The 22389-nt window shown below is 48.4% G+C and overlaps 1 protein-coding gene across 1 annotated transcript in view; it reads right to left on the minus strand.

Moving 5' to 3' along the window:
• Positions 1-11173: 11173 nt before the first annotated feature.
• EFCAB8 (EF-hand calcium binding domain 8) overlaps positions 11174-22389 on the minus strand; it is a 57292-nt gene continuing 46076 nt past the window's right edge. Inside the window, exons 22-26 of the mRNA XM_036322402.1 lie at positions 19933-20101; positions 14513-14642; positions 12935-13139; positions 12754-12852; positions 11174-11797 (exon numbers count right to left, since the gene is read on the minus strand). Of these exons, the coding sequence (XP_036178295.1) occupies positions 11516-11797; positions 12754-12852; positions 12935-13139; positions 14513-14642; positions 19933-20101 (885 nt within the window). The 3' untranslated portion in view covers positions 11174-11515. The remainder of the gene's footprint in view (positions 11798-12753; positions 12853-12934; positions 13140-14512; positions 14643-19932; positions 20102-22389) is intronic.

Consider the following 22389-nt stretch of genomic DNA (forward strand, 5'->3'; position numbering starts at 1 on the left):
ACAGAGAGGTGGAGCACCTTCCTAAGGTCGCACAATAAGTCCTGGTGCAGCTTCAACACCCGGGCCCCAAAGTGCCTGCTCTCCCCTCCAACCTTCCCACAGACTTGTCAGATTCTTGTAGGTTCCGGTGAACCAACTGTGGAGCTATGAGTGGAGAGCAGGACCCCTGGGTTCTGTCCCAGCGGTGCCCTGGGGAGCAGGCTGATCCCCACTCCCACCACAGGACCACTGAGACCACGCACACACCACAGGAAAGGGCAGAGCCAGTCCACAGGAAGCCTTGTTCTTCCTGGGGAACCTCCCTACATGTGGCTCAGCCCTGCCTGGGTTACCAGGCTCCCCTTCATTCACCAAAGGGCCCCTTTCACCTGCCCCATATGTGCCTCCCACACCCCACAGACCCTGCCCTCCAAAGTCAATAGGCCGTGGGTTGGGCACTACAGCTCACAGTGCTCTTGAATGGGGGACAGGCTCGGAGAGGAACCCAGTCCCACCCAAGGCCTACATTGGAAGCCAGGAAGGCTCTTTCCCAGGGCAGCATCCTGCAGAAGGAAAAAGGTTGCCCCTAGGCCGCACTCTTTACCTCATTCCAGGTCCACAATGCACAAGGCTGGCCGCCTGCCCGCCATTCGGCCCGCCCACCAGACTGGAGCAGGGGAGTGGGCAGCCAGCCAGGGTGGGAGTCAGCAATCTGTGGTGACCAAGGCAGAGCCGGAGGTACTGAGCGCCAAACCACCCCCAAGGGCCCCAGAGTGGCGCCTCTGATAATCCTACCAGGAGCCCCATGATTTGAGCTAATCCGATAATCCCTGGACACCAGGCCGGGTAGGGCTGGGGCAGGCAGGCAGGACCACAGCTTCTCTGAGCCTCAGAGATCCCTGGACCAGTGACAAGTCAGAGACTTAGGCCCCACCCCTGCCTGTGCTCCCTCACTATGTGACCTGCAGGGAGCCATCCTCTTAGCCTCAGTTTCCCATATGCACCCAAGAGACGCTAGTCCTCACTTCTTCCCAGCCAGAGGTGGATTAAGGTCCCCAAGATCCACTCCTGTTTTTGACCATGGGATCCACGGGTTTATGGGAAGCTCTAGGTGGCCTGGAAGATTGGCACAGATGCTGCTGCCCCCGACCCCCACTCACCTCTCCTGGGTCTGTGGACACAAAGACGCTGCTCCCGCCCCTCAATGGTGCAAAGAACCTCCTGCTCTGTTCAGCCCTCAGGCACTGGCCTGGGGCAGTTACCTGGAGCAGGAGGGGCCAGACCCGGGGAAGGAGAGGCGAGGCAGCCCCTGCTCAGGGTCAGTGAGTTTCTGCCCCTTATACACAGCCCAAGTCCATTGAGACCATCAGCTTTGTTGGTGCGTCTAGATGTGAAAGGGAAGGAAGGAGAGGCCTGGTCCATCCCTCAGGGCTCAGAAAGCATAGCTCCCCAGTGAGCCCTTCCTTCTGACACTGCCAGCTTGTCACCATCCATGCCTCCAACTAGCCCTGTGGCCAAGTGAGGACATCACCCCTGGGACAGGACAGAAGTCCCCAGATGGCCCTTCCCAATGAACACAGATGTGCCAGGCACCATCCCAGGAGGCTCTGAGACCCTGGGTTTTACCAGCAGAGAGAGAAATAAACCCGACATATAACTAGCACCCTTCACTGAAGGCTTGCCCTGCTGGGCCCGAGGCTAGTGCTCGCTGCATACCCTCATGTCCACTTCTCCCCACAGCCCTGTGAGGGAGGTGCAATGGGAGGAAATGAGGGGAAGTGGGCTGCATGTGGTCACACGACTTGGGAACTGCAGGGTGGAATTTAAGGTTGCCTGGCTGGCTCTGGAGTCGCTGCTGGTGGCCTGTCTGGGGAAAGAGGAGCTGGTAGGGATAGGGGTCTGTGGCTGTGGGCCCACAGGGAGGGTGAGGCAGGCCTTGGGGCCCCTGCAAGCTGGCCTAGCTAGGTCTTTCCTGTAGCCCCTGTGAGAAGCTAAGGGAACAGTCCACCTCCTGGGCAGAGCTGGGCCACAGCAGGAGGTCAAAGTGGATGCCACCCAAGGAAGGACTTTCTAACAGTTCAGCTCTGCAGGGCCTGAGCCCTCTGCCAAGGAGGTGGCAAGTCCAGATCAAGCTGGGCTACTTGAGAGCTCAGAATTCTGTGGATTCTCTAACCTGGTTTCAATGTGGCTCCTTCCTCCTCCTCCCTGAGGGGTCCTCAGCCCTGGGCTGTCTACTGAGTGCTACCCACTGGGATGTTAGCATTTAATTGAACACCAGCAGGGACTTCTTCCCTGATCGTGTGTCCTAATTAACTCCCAGTCACTTCCTACCCCTGCTTTATTAGTTCCTATATCAGACATTCGTTGATCATTTTACTATTTTCCTTGTTTGTTGCATGTGAGGTCCCTGAGGGCAGGTCCCATGTTGGTCTTATCCACACTGTGTCCCCAGAGCCTAGCACAGACCCTGTCATACACTAGGTGCTCCATAAACACCGACTGGATGAATAGACGGCTCACTGAAGGGGTGCTGACACCCCGAACTTCCCAGCGGGCTCGGACTCTCAGAATCAAGGCACAAACAACGATGATTATTTGCAACAGGGCATGGATGTAGCGTGAGGATCATTAAGGATGAGCAGGGCTGGCGTGGTCTGGGCTCCCCCAAGTCCCAAGGGGACACTCCTTGGTCATTGTCATAGGAGCAGCATTCCCTGGGGAACCTGGTGGCTCACATGGGCAGGAGGGAAACAAGGGCTGGAAAGTGGGAGGCTGGGACCCAGCCAAGTCCCTCTCTGACCTCAGTTATTCCATCTACACAATAGATCTGACTGATGAGAGGTAGGAAGGGCCCTCTGAGAGGCCGAATGCTGCCGCTTCTCATCCAGGAGAAGGAGGCACAATGGGCCGGGTGGTGAGAGAGCGAGCCCCGATCTCCTGTGTGCAGGCAGGATGAGAGTCTGAGGGTGCTCATGTCTCAGGGGCTGACTCGGACAATCTCCACGGTGACGCCACCAGCCTGATATCCAGGACACAGGACAGAAGCATCCCTGGCACCAGGCAGTCTGCCAGGGTCGAGTGTTTGTGCAGGCTGGGCCCAGCTGCCTTGCCCAGCTCCAGACAGCTTCCTCCCTACAAGTCTCTGCTTATTTAACAACCATCTCTCTTATTCCATCTTCCTTCACCCCTCTCCCTCCCCCCTGCATCTGAAGGGCTCCCTGTGTGTTTGGATTTCACCTGGCTTGCCAACATTTCCTGTCTTCAGACCTGTAGAGAAAGGCTGGCTATTACCCAAGTCTGTGCCTTCTCTACCTGGGGGTGGGGAGCAGAGCAGGGGAGGGGCCATGAGGACCCCAGGCTCCACAGTAAAACCAGCTCTGCCCGTTGAGAAACATCAACCTTGTGAGAATCCCATTCCACCAGGGGGCGCTCCCTCCCCAGCAGGATTGCCCTGCTCATTTATTGCCTGTTTCTGTTCTAGAATACACCATCCACGTAATGCCAGCTTTCCAAGAGGGAAAAATTCATTGACTATAACCATCAATTGTCAGACACATTCTGATTTCTTACACCTTTTTTAGCCCTAATCAGTTTGGCTCAGTGGATAGAGCGCTGGCCTGCAGACTCAAGAGTTCCAGTTTCAATTCCTGTCAAGGGCATGTACCTTGGTTGCAGGCACATCCCCAGTAGGGAGTGTGCAGGAGGCAGCTGATCGATGTTTCTCTCTCATCGATGTTTCTAACTCTCTATCCCTCTCCCTTCCTCTCTGTAAAAAAATCAATAAAATATATATATTTTTAAAAACCTTTTTAAATAAAACTTCATTGTTGAAAGTATTACATTCTTAAACCTTTTAAAATTTGTTTTTAACTTTCTGTCTGAGATAGTAGCCTTTGATTCAATCACCCAGGCCCCAAAGTGCTTGCTCTCCCTTCAATGTACTTTTTTTAAAAAAGAAAACATTACGTCTGAGAATTGAGGAAATCTGATAGTGTTAAAACTGAAATAAAAGTGTGTGTGTGAGGGGGGTAGATTTGTCACGGAAAGAAGCCAGGGCAACTCAGAGCTCCTCTCCTGCAAAGTTCAGAGGCTCCCACAGCCAGCTCTTGGCCATCGGTGTCTGCCAGGCGCCCCTCCCCAACCTCCATCCCAAACCCTGGTCTCCCAGAACCACTCCTGTCTCTATAGTCCACCCCAACTAGGCAGCCAGAGCGAGCTTTTCAATGAGAGTGCATTGCACCCCTTATTAAAATGCCCTCAGGGTTCCCAAGAGAAAAGAGCCTTGTGTGACCCCGCCCCACAGGGCCTCCCCACAGGCCCTTCTCCCCTCTGCCACTCCGAGCCACCCTGGCCTCTTTGCTGCTCTCTGAAAATGCCAATTCACCCCCACCTTGGGGCTTCTTCCTGGCCATTCCCTCTGCTGGAAGACTGCACCCCCACCCACTCAAAATAAAGAGCAGCAGGCACTGAGCTGGAAGCAGCTGTCACAAAGCCCGGGTACCACCATTCACCACAAAAGCATCTCCCCTTCTCGAGTCCCAGGCTGCTGCCTGGGGCACTGGACTCATGAGGGACGGGCAGGACTCGGGGGATCTGCTCTCTGTGCCCAGAGCACGGAGGCTGGTGGTGCTGTCCCCTTGGGGAGCTCAGCCGCACAGAATACCCAGCAGCCACCATACCCTCCGGGGCCCTTGGCTGACTGGAAGGGCCCCACTCCCATTGCCCACCCCTTGACCTTTGTCCCTGCAGTGTCCCCCCCCCCCTTTTTTTCAAAGTAAAGAAGTTGGAACTTGGACTTATGTAGAGTCAGGGTTAGTAGATTATGGAAGTGTTCTTTTTCGTTTTTTAATCCTCACCTGAGGATATATTTTTTGTTTTTTACTGATTTTTAGAGAGCATATTTAGAGAAACATCCATGTGAGAAAGAAACATCGATTGGTTGCCTCCCAAATGCGCCTCAACCAGGGATTGGTGCATTTTCTTCTAGATCATTTGGCGCAATCTGGCTATGTGCCCTGACCAGGAATCGATCCTGCAACCTTTTGGTGTCCAGGACAATGCTCCAACAAACTGAGCCACCCAGCCAGGGCCCTGCAGTGTCCTTGCCTGACACCATCCCTTACTCCCCACCACCTGCCAATCCAAGACCTACTTGCCCTTCCAGACCCCTGTCAAGACCCATCCAGCATTGAATCCACAACAAAGCCTGGATACCCAGAGCCAGTGGGATCCACTGCCCCTTCCAGCATCTTCACCGAAGGCTTGAGGCTCACAGGCAGGGTCTGCAGTCCCTGTGGGGAGGGACACTCCAACATCCAGCCAGGACCAGTGAATAGAGGACACACATCCCCAGTAGAGGAAAACCACAGTGAGATCAACCTCAGAAGATCCCCCAGGGGAGACAAACTTTGAGCTAATAGTTATGAGTATTTATTGGACAAACAGTTCTCCAGCACCTGCAATGCGCCGAGCATCCCGCCAGGGGTGGGAACCTTAAACAAGACAGACCTTGTCCCGCCCGCCCTGGGGGAAGACACAGTGATAGACATAAATACTGAGATTAGAAGAGAGCAGGGCAGGGCTTAGAGCGGGCGGAAGGTTGGGCATTGAGGGGATGTTTGAGCAGGGCATGAAGGAGAGGCCATTTGATCGACCGAATGCCTCTCTCAGAGAAGACAGCAAACACAATGGTCTGGGTGGCTCTGGGCTTAAAGGCTCCCTCCTCCTGAAAGCCATCTTGGATTGCTTCTCCTGGTCCCCAGTGCATCTGCACACTGTTCCATGAGCTTCACCTGCCTCACCCTGGATGCTTGTGCTCAGTAAGATAACCTGGTGGATAAATGGATGAGAAGATGTATTCACACAACAGGGGGGTGATCTGTGTCCCCAAGGGGAAATGGCTGGGTGCTCCTACTCTGATGTCCCCAGTGCCCGGGACAGTGCCTGGCATACAGCAGGTGCTAAGTAGTGTCAGAAATATGGAAGTGGTGCCAGAAAATGAGGTCAATGATGGCTTCTCTCTGAGGACAAGGCTTCCCCAACTCCCCTCCGTGACCTTGCGCCCCATCTCCTGGTGGGGGGACACCTGCCCTCCGTCTATCAGTGGGGTTGTGACCCCTCAGCCCAGCAGGGCCCAAGAAAATGTTTCTGCTCCCCAGAGATAAATGGCTGCTCCTTGCTCTGATTGTTATTGTTAGCAGTACACTGGCAGGGGGGGGTGGAGGCATTGCCTTCCTGCTCCTCTCAAGAGGAGCCTGGCAGTGGCCCTAGAGCAGCTGTGGGCAAACTCCGGCCCGTTTGAAATGAATAAAACTATTGAAAAAAAAGACCGTACCCTTTTATGTAATGATGTTTACTTTGAATTTATATTAGTTCACACAAACACTCCATCCATGCTTTTGTTCCGGCCCTCCGGTCCAGTTTAAGAACCCATTGTGGCCCTCGAGTCAAAAAGTTTGCCCACCCCTGGTCTAGATCCTGGAGAAGGTGACCCTCATGGTTGGTCTACAAGGAATTGCAGCGACAAACCATTTGCACATCACATGAGGGAAGCTTGAACGCCAAGGTGATGGGTTGTGTGGGTGTGAGTATATGAGAGACTGAATGAGTGAGGGTGTGAGTGAATATGAGGGTGTGAGCGCATGTGTGCACAAGTGCACAGGAAGACAGAAAAACGCCCAAAACAGTGGTTCTCAACCTTGGCTGCACATTAGAATCACCTGGGAATCTTTAAAATCCTGATTTCTGGGCCTCATCCTCTGGAAATTCTGTTTCTTTGTTATGGGGGTGGGGCCACAACATTAGTAACCACTGATCTAGAAGAAAATGCACCAAAATGATCCCTGGGAGAGAGAATCCAGATGGTTTTTATTGGCTTCTGTGCTTTTCTGTATTTTCCTAATTTGCTATGCTCAGCCTGTGCTACTTTTAGAACCAGAAAAGAGCTAAAATAAGTCACTTTTTAAAAATAAGCCATTCTTTAAAGCAGGGGTGGGCAAACTTTTTGACTCGAGGGCCACAATGGGTTCTTAAACTGGACCGGAGGGCCGGAACAAAAGCATGGATGGAGTGTTTGTGTGAACTAATATAAATTCAAAGTAAACATCTACACTAATAAAAGAGAAAAATGGTAATTGGCGTACGACGCTACCCTTTTCATTGGCTAATCAGGGCTATATGCAAATTAACTGCCAACTAAGATTGGCAGTTAACTGCCAACAAGATGGCGGTTAATTTGCATATGTAGGCACAATGCAGGGAGGCGAAAGGGAAAGCAGGAAGAAGCCCCCTGCCACTGACAGTGATCGGAAACCCAGGGGGGAGCTGAGAGCTGGGGGGCAGGGCAAAGGCGGCCCCCCCAGCCATGATCGGAGAATCAGGTGCCTTTTCCGCCCTGGCCAGTGATAGCAGGAAGTAGGGGTGGAGCCAGCAATGGGAGCTGGGCACGGTCGAAGCTGGCAGTCCCAGGAGCTAGGGGTCCCTTGCCTGGGCCTAAAGTGGAGCCCACGATTGCGGGGCCGCTGCAGCTGCGGGTCCCCACTGCCCGGGCCGGACGCCTCAGCCAGAGGCGTCCTGCAGGGGCAGGGGCGGAGCCTGCAACCGCGGGGAGCTGGGGGTCCCCTGCCCAGGCCTGACGCCTGGGCCAGAGGCATCAGGCCTGGGTGGGGGGCGGAGCCGGGGATTGGGGGGATATGATGGTCCCCTTGCCCAGGCCTGAAGCGGGGGGGTGGAGCAAGCGGGGGGGTGGGCGGAGGGTGGAGCAAGCGATCAGAAGGAGATGGGGGTCCCCTGCCCAGGCATGATTCCTGGGCCAGAGGCCTCAGGCCTGGGCGGGGGTCAGAGCCAGTGATTGGGGGGAGATGGGGGTCCCCTGTCCAAGCCTGACACCTCTGGCGGAGGCGTCAGGCCTGGGCAAGGGGCCGATCCTGCGATTGGAGGGTGATGGGGGTCAACGCCTGAGGGCTCCCAGTATGTGAGAGGGGGCAGGCTGGGCTGAGGGCCACTCCCCTCCCCCCCCCCACCCCACACCCAGTGCACGAATTTCGTGCACCGGGCCCCTAGTCATTACATAAAAGGGTACGGTCTTTTTTTTTTTTTTTTAGTTTTATTCATTTCAAACGGGCCGGATCCGGTCCGCGGGCTGTAGTTTGCCCACGGCTGCTTTAAAGCCATGGTTGCAAAAGGCAGAGAGCAGACGAAAAGGAGACAGGTGTAGCTCTGCAGGCACCTGGGCCTGGGGAGGAGAGAGTGCTGTGGGGTGACCAGAGAGAGGTAGGGCCTCCAACCCCGCTTCCTCACACCCAACTCCTGTGTGAAATGGCCTTCTTTGCCCCATTGGGAATCTCAGCTCCTGCTGACCCTGATGCTCCAGAGTTATCTGCCCAGTGTTCAGGTAGGGCCTGGGCCCGGAGGGGCTGGGTGTGGGCGGCTGGAGAGACAGGTCGAACATATCTTGGCTAAGCTCACCCCCACCTTTTGTCCTGGGGCCTGAGATTCCACATCTTGGGCGCCTGGTGCCTGGAGGAGCTGCCTACAAATTCAAGCTTGGTGTCCAGAGACAAATCTCCATGATGCGCTGCAGCTGGGGTAAGAGGTAGTGTGCAGACTCCACAATTATTTTAAGTGCCTACAACGTGCCAAAACTGAAACACGTGGGCAAGCGCAGTAAAATACTGTTGTAAAGGGCTGGGTCTATTGAGAGAGGGCTCCCTAGTCCCAGAATCAGGTAGAAGCTCCCGCAGAGGTTGGCATGTCCTGACCATATCAAGATCTTGGGACTTAAAGGGGACCCTGAGTCTCCCTCCAGGTCAGGGCTGTGCAGAGAGTCCTTGAAGAAAACCTTCGAGGCCTGGTAATTGCCAGGCCTCCTCCTCTCGCCTTCCCCCACCTCGGTTCTCGGAGGAAGCTGGCCCTGCCAACATGTCCAGTGGCCTCCAGAGCTGTGAGACAATACATCTCCATTGTTTTAAGCCCCCAGTTTATGGTGCTTTGTTACAGGAGCCCTAGGAAATGGATGCGGGGATGATGTTGGGGTATAGCATGCAAATGTGTCTTGGCCTCACTAATCCTGGCTCCTGGATGACCCCTTTGCCTAAGAGCCAAGCCTTGGAGGGTTTGGTTCCCCACAGCAGAGAATACAGTGCCCGTGGGAGGCAGCACGGTGACACAGGAGGCTCCCTGCTAGCGAGCAGAGGGAAGCCGCGTGCAGGCTGGGAATGAGAAAGGGAGAAGCAGTGGAGAGAGATGTGAAGCCCCACATTCGCTCCTCAGGGCTGTGCCTCGGGCGGGATAGAAGGGGCCTTGGAAAACAAGAGTTACAACCAACTCACACCCTACACAAAAATAAACTCAAAATGGATAAAGGACTTAAACATAAGACGGGAAACCATAAAAATACTAGAGGAATCCACAGGCAGCAAAATCTCAGGCATATGCCGAAGCAATTTCTTCACTGATACTGCTCCTAGGGCATTGGAAACTAAAGAGGAAATAAACAAATGGGACTACATCAAAATAAAAAGCTTCTGCACAGCAAAAGAAACCATCAACAAAACAAAAGAAAGCCCACTGCATGGGAGAACATATTTGCCAATGTTGTCACCGATAAGGGTTTAATCTCCAACATTTACAGGGAACTCTCATACAACTTAACAAAAGGAAGATAAACAACCCAATCCAAAAATGGGCAACGGACCTAAACAGATACTTTTCGAACGAAGACAGAAGATATATCTCCAAAAGACATATGAAAACATGTTCAAAGTCACTAATCATCTGAGAGATGCAAATGAAAACGACAATGCGGTATCACCTCACACCTGTCAGAATGGCTATCATCAACAAATCAACAAACGACAAGTGCTGGAGAAGATGTGGAGAAAAAGGAACCCTCGTGCACTGCTGGTGGGAATGCAGACTGGTGCAGCCACTGTGGAGAACAGTATGGAGTTTCCTCAAAAAACTAAAAATGGAACTCCCATTTGACCCCGTGATCCCACTCCTAGGAATATATCCCAAGAAACTAGAAACACCAATTAGAAAGGATATATACACCCCTATGTTCATAGCAGCACAAGTCACAATAGCTAAGATTTGGAAACAGCCTAAGTGCCTATCAATAGATGAGTGGATTAAAAAACTGTGGCACATCTACACAATGGAATACTACGCTGCAGTAAAAAAGTTCTTACCATTTGCAACAGCATGGATGGAACTGGAGAGTATTATGCTAAGTGAAATAAGCCAGTCAGAGAAAGATAAATACTACATGATCTCACTCATGTATGGAATATAATGAACAACATAAACTGATGAACAAAAACAGATCCAGAGACAGAGAAGCATCAATCAGACCATCAAACCTCAGAGGGAAAGTAGGGGGGGGGCGGGGGGTAAGGGGGAGAGATCAACCAAAGGACTTATATGCAAGCATATAGGCCTAACCGATGGACGCAGACAACAGGGGGGTGAAGGAATGAGTGGGCGGGGGGGGGGGGGGGGATTGGGGGTAACGTGGGGATAAGGACACATATGTAATAATCAATAAAAAAAGAAAACAGAGACCTCCAGGAACCCAAGCCTGCAGTCCACCTCCTGCCGCTCCAGCAAGCCCCCGCCGAGCACAGCGCTGTGGGTACCATGGCACAGCAGCAGTGGCCGCTCTGGCTCTCCACAGGTCGCAGTGCTTGTGTCCAGAGTCCGCATGTTCCCCAGAACAGGATGTGGAGCTGCCAAGAGGGCTGGTCGCCCAGCAGAGGCCTTGACAGGTACCTCTGGGCCAGAGGGGGACAATGAGCTCAGAATGATGAGGAACTCCAAAGCCAGACCGTGGCAGAGCCAGGCCAAAGTGCCATTCGCCACACTTCCAGGTCTCCCTTGCACAAGAGCCAGACAGGGTATAAACACAGGAGTCCCTGCGCTGACAGTGATGGAGGACAGACACACAGCACAGGCAGGAGACAGACAGATGGCTGCTGGTCTCACTCTTGTGGGAGGTTGAACCAAGTTCCACAGCTCACCCCAGCGTCATTACCCAACCAATACTTCACCTATCTCGGGCCAGACAGCTGCAGCCCATGCCCTGTGGGAGGGACTCTCCTCCCTGCACCCCGCCAGGGGAAACATGACCCAATCAGAGAGCGAGCCTGGTGCCCAAGGGGGCAAGGGACACAGCCCAAACTCATGTACTCCAACATCTGTGAACATTTATTTTCTTTTCCAGGCCTCTGGTGAAGAAGGTCGTCACCACATAGGCAGAGCGCGGGCAGCCAGGGGAAGTTGCTTATCCTCTGGGCCCGGCAGGGGTATGCCAGGGACAGACAGGACCTGGTTGTCCTGCCAGAGGACAGCAGAGAAGGCTGAGCTACCTCAGCACCTGACGTGAGCCCTTCTTCACAGACCACAGAGGGGCGTCCTTCAGAGGCTGGGAGACCTGCTTCAGGGAGGAGGCGACCAGCGTGGGCATGGCCGATCTCTGCAGGGTGTGCCTGGATGCCTGGGACAGGACTGAGTGAGCCGACTGGGCCATGGAGGCTGACTAGGGCCGCTGCGAGGCCGAGGAGGACTGGAGCCCCGGGGGGGTGAACCTCCTGGTCAGGAACCCAGAGCCTGAGACTGACGAGAACAAGGAAGAGAAGGAGGAGATGTTAGTGTGCATGCTGGCCGTCTCCTTGCTCGGATGCAGGTCCTTCGAGACACTGTGAGTCACCGTGCGGAGCAGCCGGCCGTGCTGGTCTATGACCTTCGGCATCATGAAGTCAGGCTGGTGGGTGGGTGCCAGTTCATTGAAGTACAGGTTTTGGTAGATCTGAGGTGAGATCTGTGGGGAACAGGGCAGGGGCGTGTGGGAATAGGCAGGGGGCACCAGGACCCAGAGCAGGCTCTCAAGAAGGATGGGCCCTGGGGTCTTCCCAGGCCAAAGAAGTCTCCAGGGTATTCTGGTTGCCACTGATGGCCACAGCCTGCTGGGCCCACAAGCCCACTGTGCCTGAGGCTCGTCAGCCCTCCTCTTGGTGCTGGCAACCATCCTGTGAGGTTGGCACTGGACTGTCCCCATCTTAGGATGAGGCCTCAGGCTGGACCCTGAGTGGGGCTCAGGTACAAGGAGCTCCCAGACGTGCTTCCACACCTGACATTAGCACTTGCCAAGATGCACTTTGAGTACCATCTCCAGTAGAGGGTAGGGAGGCCAAGCGGTCCCTTTTCACATGACCTTCCGCCAGCCCGGGACAGAGAGTTACCTCACTCATTCTGAGTCCCCGCCACAGAGGCTGGGAGCTCCCGTAATGCCCCTCTGGCAGAGAAGGAGGGAGAGACTAAGAGGGGATGGGATCGGCCCACGTAAGAGACAGGATGGGGCTCAAGGTGGGTCTCTCCCCAGGAGAGCCCCCTTCCGTTCCCTCTGCCTCTCACTGACCGTGCTCCTGTCACCATCACACCTGTGTCTGCTCAGGAGGAGCCCACAGTGTGGAGACACGCACAGTAAACACACTAACAAACTAATAGCCAGACTCTGGGAAATGCTTTGAAGGCTGTGGACAGGTGCCAGGCCCAATGGAGGACATCCTCCCATAGACCCAATGAGGCTTGTCCTCAGGGACAAAACCTATGTCCGCGGTTTCAACCAGAGCCTTGGCAAACAATTTCATGCTGAAATTGTCCTGCTCAGAATTCCATTAAAGGACCGATGTTACCCTCACCCCACTGGAGGCCCCTGTGGGCACTGACGGAGCCACCAGCCCCCGCATTTCAGGGAGCAGCCCCACCCTGCCGCACCTGGTGCTTCATCAGGCCATACTGCACACTGGTGGACAGGAGCCCGGGACTCCGCAACCGCTCCTTGGGCTTGTACGCCACTCCCAGGATTTTGCTCACCTGCAAGAGTCATGGGCAAGAGTGAAGGCTCAGGACTGAGAGCTGTGGGCCCATCACACCCCCGTATCCTATCAAGCCTGACCTGCTTGTCCTTGGACTCCCACTTGTGCCAAGTGTTCTCAATATCTTTCAGGGAGCGTTCTCCAGCCCATGGGGACGTCAGGGTTATCTTCTGCAGCTTGGCCCAAGCTTCCGCCTCTGTGTCTGCCTTTCCATTCAGGAGAGCCAGGAGAGCCACCTCCTCCCGCCGCTGGTACACCAGGGCCTCAGCCAAATCCTGCTCCTCCCTGATGTGAGGGGCTTTCCTTCAGAAGATGCCCTCCCAGGAACCCCAAGAGGGTTTCTCCCTCCTGGATCTGATCCTTTCCAACCTTCTTATTCCTCCCATGAGGCAGGATGCCCAGGGCACATCACTGACGTTAGCAAAGCCCAGGTTAAACTGGTTCCCAGCAAGTCCCGTGATTCTTCCCATGACCCTGTGCTCTCCCCCGTGGAGGTCTGACACCCCATCCTGACCTTACCTATACGTTCCCTTTGGAATACTTAGATATCCTCTCCCAGGGTATTGCCTCTGCCTTGTTTGGTATCCTCCCATAGGACTATAAAGATGCATGCCTTGACAGAAACATAGGAGCCACAAGGACTCTATGGGTGCCTGGAAAACTCCTGCTTACATGTCAAAACCCAACTCCAAAATCTCTTCTCCTATGAAGCCTTCCTTAGTTAATCCACCCAATCAGAAGACTGTCCTCAGCCATCCCTGTTTGTTTGTTAATATGTTTTTATTGATTTTAGAGAGGAAGGGAGAGGAAGGGAGAGATAGAAACATCCATGATGAGAATCATTGATCAGCTGCCTCCTGCACACCCCACAATGGGGATCAAGCCTGCAACTCAGGCATTTGGCCTGACTGGGAATCAAACCATGACCTCCTGGTTCATAGGTCAATGCTCAACCACTGAGCCACGCCGGCCAGGCCCCATCCCTGTTCTTAATATCCATCACTTATCACATAGAATAGTGGCCATGAGTTTGCATGTCCATCTCCCCAGTGCACTGTGAATTATCAGAAGCAGGACTCATGCTTGGATTGTTTGGGATCTCTAGAACCTAGTACAGGGCCTGGCAACCAGCAGGGCCTTAATAAGTAATTTTTGAATAACCCCAAATTATCCAAGATTTGGTCAGGGATAAGGGTAGAGCATGGGTGAAGGAGGAACCTGTAGAGGAAAGAACAAGTAGGAAGCCTCCTGCCTTTCCCATGACTCAGAAAAAGAATCCAGTGTCTGTTCAGGACCAGAGCCCTGGGCACTCTCCTGCCAGGGCCCTGTGGCCACATAGAAATGGCGCCTGCAGGGAAGCCAGCACCGGCAAATCTGAATCTGGCTCTGGGGCAGGGTCCCATCTAAGGACATGGGTTTTTATGTGGCAAAGTCAAATGCTCAATCGTTCAGCTGAGCTGAGCTGAAAGAACAGAGCCTCAGGCTCTTAGGCCACAGCTGCCACCTCTGGAGTCAAGTTTCCAGCAGGTCCCAGGCCTTGGGCCTTCCAGGGCTTTCCCTGAATGTGCCCAGCACCACCTAATCCAGGTGAGGTTGCCTGGGATCTGGAGAGGCTCCCAGCACCCCCTCTTTGGGCCAGAGGAAACCAGGTAACTCACGGCAGCCCTGAATAGGTCTTCTTAGAGGCATGTGTGGATTCACTTTTTTTCCTTAAGTTTTTATGTAGTTCTTTGTCATCAAGATTCTGGATATCCTTCAGCCGGCTCCAAACTTTCAGGCCAAATGTCCCTGTGATTTAATCAGACCCAACTCAGTACAATGACTGGCCTAGCCTCCCCGACACTGAACCTCTGCCCCTCACCCTCCACCCTCGAGTCAGTCAGCAATCCCTTACGCCTGTCCCACACTTCATGATGCCCACCATATGTCAGGCATAATGCTGGCTACTCAACAAATATCTGAAGGAATCAGACACTAGCCCTAGTGTATACTTGGAGCTCAGGCCTAAGGCATCCTGCCCCACGTGTAGGAGAGAGTACTATGGCAAGGACTGAGTGATCCTCATTTGGGTTTCAAGTAGCTCATGTATGAAATGGCAATGATACAAAATGATCAGGTGTACCAGACATGGGGCTGGGGAGGAACAGGCCTGGAGTAGAAAGCAGGTAGTGAGCACAGAGAAACATGAGTCCTTCCACTTCTGGGCAGGGGCAGGGTATAGTCGTAGGCCATTACCCTACTGCAGAATTGTTTTTAATTAAGAAAAACAAAACAGGTATGTTACAAAACCATATTTCTATAAAACCATTGGAGAGCTGTAGAAGCAAAGAAAATAGATGAACTAAATTTACAGAAAGGAAAATGTCTTTCCAAGAAGAACTGAAATCAGGAGCTGCTTTCTTTTCTGGGAACATTTTCTGAATCTGGACACAGGCTAGGGTGAGAATCAGGCTCAGCTTAGCAGAAGGAAGCTACAGGAAGGAAGAGAAACCAGCAGAGCCTCTGACAGCCATTCTGGCTGGCATGATGGATTAAGTTCAGGGGCGTTCCAAATGCATAGTTCTTTTTCCCACCTGACATTTACTTAGTACTGGGGGAGTTGAAGGTCTAGGGTTAGGCTAGAAAGACAGAGTGAGATCATTGGGAGACAGTGTCCCACTGGAGGAAGAAGCCTATAACAAACACAACAGACTTCACCCCAGAGACAACTGAAGACAGAAGTAAGGTCAGTCTACCTAAAGATACAGTTCAGTCCCAACCCAGCTCAGTTCCTGATTGCACTGAGATGAACAGCCCTATACACAGAAAAGAGCAAATGTAATGGAGGAAAATCATTATCAACTTTACTCTCTACGGTCCTTTATACAAAGTTCAGAAAAGTTTTATTTTGAAGTATTTCTGTTTTGGGTTTTTTTAATGCCTATGACATGTGAAAAGATAGGAAAATGTAACCAATAACCAAAAGAAGAAATAGGCATTAGAATCAGACTCACAGATAATTTAGACATTGGAGTTAGCAGATAATCACTTTAAAATAACTATTATAAATAATGTTAAAAAAAATAAAGGAAGATATAACAAAATGGAGGAAGAAAGGGGAGAGAATTTCAACAGTGAATTGGAATCTATGGAAAAGGAACAAATTGGTATTCTAGAACTAAAAAATATAAAAATACAAGAATTAATCAGATAGATTTAATAGCAGACTGCATATAGGAGACAAAATTGATAAACTGGAAGGCAGGTCCATAGAAAAGATCCAAACTGGAGTGGAGAGATTGAAGAAAAACTGGGGATGAAAGTTTCGGTGGAGAGTCACAGACATGGTGGCCATAGGGTCAGAGTATGTGCCTTGGATGGATGGGTATAGAGTTAAAACTAATGGGAAAGCTGACAAGCGTGCCTGCAGGTCTAATATGTGCATCTATAAGTGTGCATGCAGCCAAAGAAAAGAAATTCAAAGAGCCGCTAATGAAACCAGAGAAGCTCCCCATATATACTTCACCGCCTCTCCAGTCTAAATATGCTGAAGAGCAGCCTGGAAATTTACAAATGGGCTTTGCCTCCATCCGCACTACAACTAGTTGTTATATTGGCTGGTGCAAGGATGTTTATGTCTTTGTGAAATATGGATAATGGAGACAGTTCAATTTGGAAAAGATGCATATGTTTATCTGAAGATTCCACCATGAGATTTTCTTCTGGAAATTGCAGTGATTACAGTTTCAGCATTGGTAGGCTTGGTTTCAGCAAGAAAAGGTTCTAGATTTAAGAAAATAGCTTATCCATCAGGACTGGCCACTTAAGTAACAGCGTTTATTACCCAGTTCAGTCTGTAATAATTGCAAAGGTAACCTGGAAAAGGGCATATGGTATGAGCCAGCAAATTTATGAAGCAGTTAAATCATTGTACACACAAAAACAACAAAAAAGTCACTTCCTGAATCTAAAGGAAAAACTAAGCTGGGAAGTTATGCTGAAATAGAAATACCTGTGAAAACAGCTCACGACCTGAAATATTCAATGGCTTTGTCAACAGAACTCAGATCTGAAACGAAGACCAAATCAGAGTCCACCTCAGGTGCTACACAGTTTATGCCTGACCCCAAGCTCATGGATCACAGGCAATCCCATCCAGAAGATGTAGATATGTACAGCACTGAAAGCTGAAATACTGTACATAGAGAACTACAAGATGTGTGAAATTTCAAATAATAATGGGGGGGGGATCATGTCATGGGTATTTGTGACACATACAGCATAACTTAAAGCAAATGTATCCCTTACATCTTCTAATGTATAGTCTGACCAATCACATAAGTGATTAAAACACAAATAGCAAATACAATCCAAACAATATTAAATGATTGGTGAAGAGACAGAGGTAGTAGTATTAGGATGCATTTGATGACTTAAGGGTGTTTCTAAACAAAAATATAGAGTAAATATATGTATGTGTATATCTCAGTGCTTGTACACACATATACTTGCTTTAGTTTTTTCTAATTAATATCAGCTAAATTAGAATGGTTTGTGAAAGGATATGTTCCCTGTCCTCTTTTTTCATTTCCCAGAGCTGTAATAAAATAAGCATATTTTATGACAAAAAAAAAAGAAAGAAAAAATGGAAAGAACAGAGCATGTGCGACATGTCAAATGTTCGAATATACACATAATTGGAACCACACAATGAGAGGAGAAAGAGAATGGGCAAAAGAAATATTGAAAAGATAATATCTGAGGATTTTTCAAAATGAATGAGACTCCAGATTGAAAAAGATCAGCGAACTCCAAGGAGGATAAATACAAATGAAATCACAATTTGGCACATCATAGTCAAACTGCCAAAAAAAAAAAAAAAAAAAAAGCAGTCAGAAAAAACAGAAAAATTACCTTCAAAGTATCAACTTACAACTGACTTTTCAAGAGAAAACAGAAGACAATGGAATGGTCTTTTTTAAGTACTGAAAGAAAATAAACTGTCAGCTGAGAATTCTATGTCCCGTAAAATAATAAACTTTTAAGGCAAAATAAGGACGTTCTCAGAAAAATAAGAGCTTAAAGAATTTATCACTAGCAGATCAGCTCTATAAAAAAATAATAAAGGAAGTTCTTCAGACTAAAGGAAAATGATTGCAGACAGAACCCTAGAACTTCAGGAAGGAACGAAGAGCAGGAGAAATGGGAAATGTGAGGGTAAATATTACTGCTTACAGTAACATTAAGAACAATGCCTTGCTGGAAGTCGTAACATCTGTAGAAGTAAAACATATGGGAGCATTAGCACAAACAACAGGAAAGGGAATGGAAGGTTCTTGCATAGGAAGTGGTATCAGGTCAAGAGTGCATATTATTATCTAAAGAATAATTCAAAGACATATCATTAAAAACTAACAGAGGAATAAAACAGGATAATTTTTTAAATACTTGATTAATCCAAAAGAAGACCAAAAAAAGAGAAAGAAAGAAAGAAAGAAAGAAAGAAAGAAAGAAAGAAAGAAAGAGAAAACAAATATCAGATGATAGACTTAAACCATGAAAGTAATTTCATTAATATTTAAATGGATTAGACATCCAATTAAAAGGCAAAGATGGTCAACAGAATAATAAAATAAGGCTCGGTATAAAGAATCAAGAATACAAAGACTATTCAAGAATATAAAGGATATTGACCTGGCTGGTGTGGCTGTTGGTTGGGCATCATCCCATGCACCAAAAGTTTGCCGGTTTGACTTCGGTCAGGTCACATGCCCAGCTTGTGGGCTTGATCCCCAGTAGGGGCATGCAGGAGGCAGCTGATAGATGTTTCATTCTCACGTCGATGTTTCTCTCTCCCCCTCCCCTCCTCTCTCTCTAAAAATCAATTTTTAAAAAATCTTTTTTTAAAAAAAGGAAAGAAAATGAGAAATTTCATCATAGAACAGAAATAAATTTAAAATATTTTAAAAATGTAAACCCGTAAGGTTTACATGGGTGAAAATTCAAGAAAACCTAAGTGAACGTAAGAAAGTAATAATCCTGTGATAGGAGAAAAGAGATCAATATAATCGAAGGAGGATGAATCCTCCATAGACAAGATGAGAGGAAACCAGATGAATTTTTAATGAACTTTAAACAACCTCATATGGCATGACAGATTATAATCCAGAAGATTCCAGCCACAGAGCAAGTCTGCAGCTACTACCAAGCGCTTTGAAAGACTATTTAGCAGTATCTACTGAGACTCAATGTATATACCCTGTGGTTCGGCAGTTCCAGTCCTAGATATATATCCAACAGAAATGCATACATTTGTTCACCAAAAAAATCTGTGTAAGAATATTCATAGCAGTGTTATAGTTAATAGAACAAAATAGCCAGAAACAACTCCAATGACCACCAACAGTAGCACAAATGAAGAAATTATGGTATATCAACAACCAATTACTATTGAGCAATGAGAACAAATGAACTACTATCTTCAACAAATGACTGAATTGCACAAACAATAATGTTGAGAGAAAGAAGCCAGACACAAAGGCTTTGTCGCATTGTTTCATTTATACAAAGTTCAAAACCAGACAAAACTAATCTCTGTATTTGGAAAATAGGATAGTGGTTGCTTTTGGAGGGGTAGGTAGAGATGGTCGGGTTGCGGGGGTGAGGGGAGCCCCAACGACTGGTAATGTTCTGTTTTTTTATATGATGGAGGATGTATGGGAATAAACTTTGTGAAAATTCACCAAGATGAACCTCTAGATTTGGGTACTTTTCTGCATGTTATAATATAAGAATTACATTTATTTTTAAGAAGAGAAAGGAATATATCTTATCAGATATATGATTTGCAAAATAAATACAAAGACAAATAATAATGTGAGTGGGTGGATGGGTGGACAGATAGTTGATGGATGGATGGACAGACTGCCGAATGTGCAATTGAATAGATTCATATCCTGTAATACTATTTAACAAAGAAAGCTGCTGTGGTCTGAAACCCCCATCCCATGGATTATAAGGTTTAAGTCAATTTATGTTCTAACAGGGACAGGGACAGGAAGGGCCATGGGGCATGGCTGAACTTCAGCAGGACCCATACCAATGGCATCGCCGGAGAGTCTCCAAGCTTTGATGTCCCGGTCGTGGCCAGCACTAATCACCAACTCATAGCTGTCCACATACAGGATGTCTGCCACACTATCCAAATGGCCCTTCCAGTTCGCCAGAAGCATTGGGGGAGCCAGGGAAATGGTCTGGCCATCCACGATCTACAGGAGACCGTACAGGATAATTACTTATAGCAAGACCATCACAGAGGCTCATCAGAGGGCACCCAGGGCTAGACAAAGCAGAGCCCTCAGGAAGGACCTAGGACAGGGGCCAGGCCTAATTCTAGACACACTCCTACATGAACTTCTGATGACCTTAGTTAAGTTCCCGCACTTCTTTGGCCCTCACTGACCCTTTGGTAAAATCATAAAAAGCATTTACATATTGCTATATTATTTTTAATGTTTTCATTAATTTCAGAGAAAGGAAGGGAGAGGGAGAGAGGGATAGACATAAATGTTGAGAGAGAATCATTGATCGGCTGCCTCCTGCACGCCCCCCCTCCCCTCCCCCCCCCCACCCCCTGCTGCTTCCCGACTGGGGATCAAGCCCACAACCTGGGCATGTGCTCTGACCAGGAATCAAATCCTGACCTCCTGGTTCATGGGTCGATGCTCAACTACTGAGCAACACTGGCCAGGCACATTACTATATTACTTACCAATGCCCTCCCTATGGATTATTCCATTTGAACACAACCACCTTATGGGATGTGTATGAGTCTCACCATTTCACAAAGATGAGAAGTGAGTCAGAAATGTTCAGTAACCAGCCCAAGCCACATGCCAGGACAAGAACCCAGGTCTTCTAAAGTTATTCATTTGGGCATTGGTAGTAGAATAGGGTTAGTGGGGATGAGATATGTTATAGTATGAAAAAATAAACTCTTCTTAACAGAGAAATGAGTGAAAATATCCAAGACCACTGAAAAAAAAAAAAACAAAACAAGATTAATTAAGGGGGCCCAGCCGGGTGTGGCTCAGGGGTTGAATGTCAATCCAGGAACCAAGAGGTTGCTGGTCTAATTCCCAGTTAGGGCACATGCCCAGGTTGCAGGCTCAATCCCCAGTAGGGGGTGTGCAGGATAATTCTCTCTCATCATTGATGTTCCTATCTCTCTCTCCCTTCCTCTCTGAAATCAATTAAAATATATTTTTAAAAAGATTAAAATATGTAATACTTTCAACAATAAAGATTTAAAAAAAAACACCATTATAACAACTTTACACTATTACAATTTAAAAAAAGATTAATGAAGGGGGACATATTTTACCATATGTTAAATCACAATAGTACAAACTTTAAACAAAACAATGGAAGACAATAGAGAGCTCAAAAACCAACCCAAATAAAACTTCGGTCGATGATAAAAGTGGCAGGAAATCTGTGGTAATACAGAGCAGGACCCAGTAAGCTGTGCTGGAATACCTGATGAACTACTAAGAGAAACTTAAATTATTGTCATATATCTTACAACTAAATAAACTGTAGATGGGTCAAAGAATTATTTTCAATGAAACCATAAAACTTCTAAAAGAAACTATGAGTGAATATTTATCTTACCTCTGAATAAGCTTAAAAGAGAAAATAAGTCTGGAGATTCAAATTTGGAGTCACTAGCAAATCAATACCTTCATAAATAAAATTAAAAGGCAAATGACAAATTGGGGGAAATATTTGTAATATATGTGACAGACGATGAGTTAATACCTTTTAATATATTTTTAAATAGGTACAAAAGATGATTACTACAACAGAAAAATGGGCAAAGTACATGAAGAGGCAATTCACAAAATTATACATGGTCAATAAATAAGGAAAGGTGTCAACATCATTAACAAGCAAAGTTATCTTCGTTAAAATCAAAAGAAATCATTTGTATCTAAAAATCAGCCTAAAGTGTTTGGTTTGTGTGGTGTGTTTTTTTTTTTTTCTTCAAATATTTATTTATGTATTGAATGCCTTCTCTAAGCAAGGCACTCTGATTGACCCAGCGGTCCTTCACTTAGACGAATACCACTAATACCTTATGTTGTGAAAGATAAAACAAAACAGGCTAATAAAGTGCAAAATTGTATAAACTTTCTGGAATGCAGTTTGGCAGTATCCATTAAAGGTCTTAGAAAGGTTTATATTCTTTTTTTTCTATTTAATGCTTTTTTTCCAATTTACATTCAATATCATTTTGTATTAGTTTCAGGTGTACAGCTTAGTGGTTAGACAATCATATACTTTATAAAGTATTCCCCCTGATATTTCTGGTACCCATCTGGCACCATACATAATTATTACAATATTATTGACTTTATTTCCTATGCTGTAGACATCCCCATGACTATTTTGTAACTACCAGTCTGTATTTCTCCATATCTTCACCATTTTTACGCAGTCCTCCAACCCCTCTCCCCACTGGCAACCACCAGTCTGTTCTTTGTAACTATGAGTC

This window comes from Myotis myotis, unplaced genomic scaffold, assembly GCF_014108235.1.
Source record: "Myotis myotis isolate mMyoMyo1 unplaced genomic scaffold, mMyoMyo1.p scaffold_m19_p_9, whole genome shotgun sequence".
NCBI lineage: Eukaryota > Metazoa > Chordata > Mammalia > Chiroptera > Vespertilionidae > Myotis > Myotis myotis.